Below are 5,890 nucleotides of genomic sequence, written 5' to 3'. Positions count from 1 at the left end.
TGATAGAAAGATGTTTTGGGTTGCTGAAGTCACGTTTTCGGTGTCTTGATAAATCTGCTGGCCTTTTGTTGTATAGTCCCTCAAAGGTGACTAGGATTGTGTTCTGCTGCTGTTTTCTCCATAATCTGTGTTTAAGTCAAGATCTTGCACATGGTGAGGGAGAAATCAGTCAGCAAGCAGAGGAGTTAGAACCATCTGGTGACAGTGTGAGTACAAATGTAGGGAGGCAGGTACGGCAACAAGTGATCCTGCGTTATTTTTCAGGTAAGTTTTATTAGGCTGTAATTATCCTTCACTAAACACTTTGCTCTACTTTCTAGTGTGTGTTTTGTTACTTACTGTTTGTTGTTTATAGTGGTGTGTCCATTGTGCTTAGTTGATGCTCAAAAAACATTTACAGTCATTACCCTTGAAAAACATAGCTCCATACATACACACCAGCTTCATACATTTTGGAGACGGAGACAGGAATGTGTTTTGTATTCTAATTAATTTTTTTTTGGGTTCAAAAAGTTTACATTTATTTTTTTCTCGTGTGTGTGCTTAATGTATCCTCAATTCATATATTTTCAGACAACTAGGTTGTCTAGACCATCCACTAAGACCTTATTTTATTTAAGTAAAGCACCTTGAGCAATTGAAGACGTAACATTACATTGATTGTTGGGTAAAACATGTAAACTCCAAACAAACTAACATCATCCAAAGTCGACTGTGTATATTCTTGCTTATGTGTTTTGTTTCACAATTTAATCACCAGATAACTGAGGTGATCTGGGCTCATCACTCAGCGAACTCGCCAGTAGTGCCAGTGGTGGCTTGGGTGACACTGCCGATAGCCTTCGCCTGGGTGGGGATGATGGAGGTGCTGAATCAGAGGCAAGACGCCGGCTCTTAGTTGGCCTCCTGGGTAAGTGGGCCGAGACCTGTGATGGCCGCCTTACACGAGGTCGGCTTCCAGAAGCAGATCCTAGGTGCCAAATTTGTAAATAATATTTTGTACTTCTATGTGTTTACAGAATATGTGACTACAGTGAAGACTTACCTGCAATACCGGCATCATCATGACTGGTGTGAGGCCTGTCTGGCCGGCTGGTCTGTGTGACTGTGTAAAAAGTCACACCAACATTATTACCCTGTTTTTTTTAAAAGTACACAGTGAAAACCATTAATGTACTGTAAGCATATATTTTGTTTGGTTGCCACAACAAAATTAAGCTTAAGAGCTTCTAGATTTGTGATTTAGAGTTGAATATCAAAATGTACTTCATGTGGCACACAATAAATTTATAAGCTGAACAATTTGTGACTCACATATTGCAGAGATTCAGTCCTTTCCAGTTTAAAAATAGTGTAACGTTTTAAATTTTGGGAAGCTTTTTTTGTTTAAAATTTAAAAAAAGCTGTTTGTTTTTTACAAACAAACACACATGTTCCAGCATTAACGGCAATATTATTTTTTATTGTTAATTTTTTATGAAGAAAAAAAACACTGCACATGTTTATTTCAAACAAATACTGCAAGGAGAAAAAACAAACCAAAAAAAGTGTCCCGACCACGAACTGAAAGGGGAACCATGTTTGCCCATGGGTCACCTTTACCCGAATGCCAGAAACCCACTTTGAGTTATGCCTAAGTGGGTTTCTTCAGCCAATCAGGTAGTGCCACGTTGTAGCACTCTCCTGATCAGCTGTGTGCTCCTGTCCTCACTGACAGGCAGCACACGGCACTGTTACAATGTTGCGCCTATGCGCTACCTTGTAACCAATGATGGTAACTTTCTTCCCTGCGGTGGACCTAAAGTGACGTCACCGCAGAGCAGAAAGTTCACCGCATTGGTTAAAATGTAGCGCATATGCGCTACATCGTAACAGTGCCGTGTGCTGCCTGTCAGTGAGGACAGGAGCACACAGCTGATCAGGAGAGTGCTACAACGTGGCACTCCATGATCCCTTAACATGTGTTGGCAATTGTTCATTACTCACACCTGACGTTTGGTACTTTTAAAAGGGGAGCCAACACATTTCTACACACTCTAAATCTGAAATGGCTGCTACTGTGTGTGGGTCTGCTGTATTGTTTGCTGTAGGATACTTGTCACTGCTTCCTGATGCTACAATAAAACCAAGGAAGGAAAAACAACTGGGTCTGCAGGTTGTATATGTTCCGAGTAGGCTGGCCATGCTTTTTAGTTTATATTGTCCAATGTAACTGCAAAAAACTTGATGTTGACCATGTTATACAGATGGTCACACTAAATGTTCGAAGTGTTTTTCCACGGTATGATTTTGGCAAACGGACCCTACACCCTGACACAGCACACTCTCGCCCTGTCACAATATTCATCTTGGACTATACATTACTGATTTTTGTGTTTGTGTGTTGCAAATTAACCAATACACATATTTTGATTAGATAATTTATTGAAAAATACTGAACAATATATTCTGAACACATATATTTTACTTGCAACTGGCCAGCATATGATGTGCAGTACAGATTATCTTTTCTTTTTTTGGGTGCTGGGTGCAGAGGCTTGTGGTTGTTCGTGGGTGCGGCTTCGACTTGATCGTCGAACTGGTGATTGTACTGGTGTTTGGGTCGGGGTTGTTGTGCTTGAGCTTGTGGCCACATGTTGTTGTGCCATTGCACTAAAATTTTGGCTCAAAATATTTAAACTGGCCGTTAGCTGGGTATAAGCAGCTGTATTGTTGGCAATGGTTCGCGACAAATTGTCATTTATGACTTGATTATGCTGGATAATCTGTATGAGGGTTTGGTGTTGGCGCAGTTGCTCATCCATGATGCGCTGATGGGTTGCCTGCATTTGAGAATTGTCTGCCCTCATCTGCTCCATTGTGTTTGCTATCCGCCCTACTTGCACGATGAGTCTGGCAGAGTTGCGGCTAACTTTAGGCAAATGATGGGGCAAACTAGACAGGTGTTGTGTTTGGGTGTTGAGACACGCAGAGTGGTGTGCCTGTTGTTCTGCCCAACTTGACCAAAACTCATGCGGAATTTGGCTTGTCCCTGGTGTTGAGGTCATTTGTTGAGTCTGAGAAGCTTGCGGTTGGACTGGATTGTCCTCAGTCATGTTTGCCTGTGTTTGGTCGATGGGCTGCAGGTGTAGAGTATACGTCTCCTGGCCATGGGACTGCTGGCCCTCGTCACTCATGATGGCCGGATCTGTATGGGGTGGGACACAGGAAATATTTTAGACATATGTAGCATTGGTCTTACAATATTTGTCAAGCAACATGCATTACTTCATAATATACATTTAAAAGCTAAATGGTTAACTTCTTAAACGTTACTATGTTGGTTACCTCTTAATGAATTGATGTGGCTAGAAACAGATACTACTAATTTGTGAATTTATGGAGACAATTGTATGTTTCACATTCTAAATTATTGTATACACTCCATGTACTCTTTTTTTATGTCTCAAAGTTAGTTTAAACAACATTCTGAAGGTTCCTTTGGCACAACACAAAAAAATATAACCATGTTTGCCACATTAGAATCAGACATTGGGCATGTCAGTCAGTGGATTTAGTAAAGAAGTACACTAAGATTGTGGTCAAAAAATGACAACTTAAACAGGTTTTTTAATGTTGGATTTTGCCGTATGTATTGATTTGGTTTGTTTTGAATTTTTTGGTTCAAATTTAGTTTCACATTTTTTTTGTAGTTTTGAGTGTTGTTGAGCATATTTTTTAAAAAACATTTGAGTTTCAGGACACTGTAATTTCACACATATCATCATAACAATACGCTAACAGCATCTGCTTGCAGTCGATTATTAAAGCAAAGTTGCTTACAATTTTTAATCATTTTTTAACAAAACTAACACTGGGGCAGATGTCAATACCTGGAGAAGGTATAAGTCATTTCTAAAGCAGTGATAGGTTCAAGGTGATAATGACACAAGGCAAGCATGTCCAAAATGTGGAGTCTAAAATTACTTATAATTTTTGTACTGCTGCCTTTATCATCTTCGACCTAACAGTGTTTTGTCAGTTCCTTATGCCTTCACCTGGTTTTTACTCAAACAAAATAAAAACATTACAAACATTACTCACCAGACAACTGTGGGGAATGTGGATCTACACTTAGGGGGCTTGCCAAAAGTGCCAGTGGTGGCACCGCAGCCACTGCAGAGATGCGCCTTTGGGGGGGTGAGGCAGGTGCAGGAGCAGCAGTAGGAGCGTGGACACGGGGCCTCTTGGGTGGCCTTGTAGCCACAGTAATGCTGGCCTGTGATTGGCGCCTCTGTGTGCGCGGAGCAGACGAAGAACCTGTGTGATAGTATTGACATTACATTTCATGTGTTTTATGTTAATGGCTAAGATGTGGGTACAGAAATAACTTACCTGCATTCCCACCATCATCAGCTCTAGGCAGGGTTGGCTGTGGCCTGGAGGTGCTGCTTCTCTGGCGTACTGTACAAAGAAGAAGAATTGCGATATGAACATAATTATACTACTTAAAACACATATGTCGTAGCTTTACCAAGACACAATATTGCAGGATTTTAAAAACTGTTTTTAAATTTTGTTATAAAATTACAAACACAAATAGTTGGTTTTGTTACATCTATAATCTTAAATTTTACAACCTACAAAAACCGCACAAAACAAGGCAAATTGTTTGTGTTTCCAAAAAAAACACAACAAATATTTGAGTCTAATTAGTACAAAAACATAACTAACACACACAATACACCAAGCAACCACAACCTGTGTCTGACAATATGTAGTGCAACTACACTTCCCAGCATGTCCACCAACACATTTGACATTCCCTAAGTTTAAACATTATAACAGGCATGATGGGACTTGTAGTTGGACAACAGATGGAAAAACACAGGGTGGATTGGCCTGCACTACATCACCAACCCATTTGTGGACCAACACACAGGAAACATTTTACAACAAAAGTACAAAGCACAGATGTGAAAAATTATAAATATAAAATAAACTCACCATCCGCACTTGGCCGGTCCGAATCTTGGACATGAAGTGCAGAAACCACCTCTGGCGGAATCAGCGGACGTATTGGCTCCTCCCAATCTTTATAAGACGCTCGGAAGGGGTGTCCTCCCCCGGTTTGCCGAGCAGATTTTGCCTCCTTAGCCATCTTGGCCTTCACACGGCGTTTGATGTCATAGAAACGTTTCCTACAGGTGTCCTCGGTCCGCCTCACCACACCCTCACTGTTCACAGCAGCAATAACTTTCCCCCACAGGACACTCTTCCGGCGGGTCGACACTTTTGATGCATCTGAACCAAACAACTGGCGCTGATGCCTCATCAGCTCCCGCACCAGAGCCATGTTTTCTGCGTAACTAAACTTTACATTGCGGCCCGTCCTTGTACTGGTGCGTGGCTGCGGAGCCACAACACCATCACTATCAGTATCACTAGAAAACACAGCCGCAACCTCACCCTCCTCATCACTAACCTCCTCCCTCTCACTCACCTCCTCCCTCTCACTCACCTCCTCCACCTCACTCACCTCCTCCCTCTCACTCACCTCCTCCACCACACTCACCTCTGACTGTGACATAATCTTAAGACAACACAAAAAACACAGAGAAAAAAAAACAAATAACACACTCCTCCACTACCACTACACACCACACACACGCAAACAAACACTCACTCACTCACAAACAAGGACTATAGACGAAAAGAAAAGACAAAATACAAAAAAGTTAACAGACTTTTAAATAACAGAACAACAAGTATGACAAAACAACTTACACACACAGTACAGCACTCACCAATCACAAAACTCCGCCTCCAAACCACAAAAAACTCCACAGAAATCTCCAACACCAACAACACCTTCCTCTCTCCTCTCCACTAGCTAAACCCACGAGGTGCG

At 41.5% G+C, this 5,890-nt stretch overlaps 1 protein-coding gene and 1 long non-coding RNA gene across 2 annotated transcripts; one reads left to right on the top strand and one right to left on the bottom strand.

The window, feature by feature from the left end:
• Positions 1-764: 764 nt before the first annotated feature.
• On the top strand, positions 765-1,304 carry LOC135032198 (uncharacterized). The gene is made up of 2 exons (XR_010227798.1): positions 765-910; positions 1,020-1,304. It is a non-coding gene; the product is annotated as an uncharacterized LOC135032198 (long non-coding RNA).
• Positions 1,305-2,422: 1,118 nt separating this feature from the next.
• Positions 2,423-5,335, bottom strand: LOC135053097 (uncharacterized). The gene is made up of 4 exons (XM_063957461.1): positions 5,036-5,335; positions 4,375-4,443; positions 4,084-4,273; positions 2,423-3,187 (listed from the first exon to the last, which is right to left on the bottom strand). Exons 1-4 carry the CDS (start codon positions 5,333-5,335, stop codon positions 2,502-2,504), a joined length of 1,245 nt encoding a protein of 414 aa, XP_063813531.1. The 3' UTR covers positions 2,423-2,501.
• Positions 5,336-5,890: the final 555 nt, after the last annotated feature.

This window comes from Pseudophryne corroboree, chromosome 1 (assembly GCF_028390025.1).
Source record: "Pseudophryne corroboree isolate aPseCor3 chromosome 1, aPseCor3.hap2, whole genome shotgun sequence".
Classification (NCBI taxonomy): domain Eukaryota; kingdom Metazoa; phylum Chordata; class Amphibia; order Anura; family Myobatrachidae; genus Pseudophryne; species Pseudophryne corroboree.
The sequence above is the reverse complement of the archived record's forward strand: the minus strand, read 5'-3'. Positions and strand labels throughout refer to the sequence as shown.

Bases quoted from the DNA above. Each gene is read 5' to 3' on its own strand.
- LOC135053097 (XM_063957461.1), bottom strand. From the start codon at position 5,335: ATGGCTCTGGTGCGGGAGCTGATGAGGCATCAGCGCCAGTTGTTTGGT. The intron at 4,274-4,374 runs GTAAGTTATTTC...CCGCGCACACAG, and splicing joins TGATGATGGTGGGAATGCAG to AGGCGCCAATCACAGGCCAG. The intron at 3,188-4,083 runs GTGAGTAATGTT...CACCCCATACAG, and splicing joins ACATTCCCCACAGTTGTCTG to ATCCGGCCATCATGAGTGAC.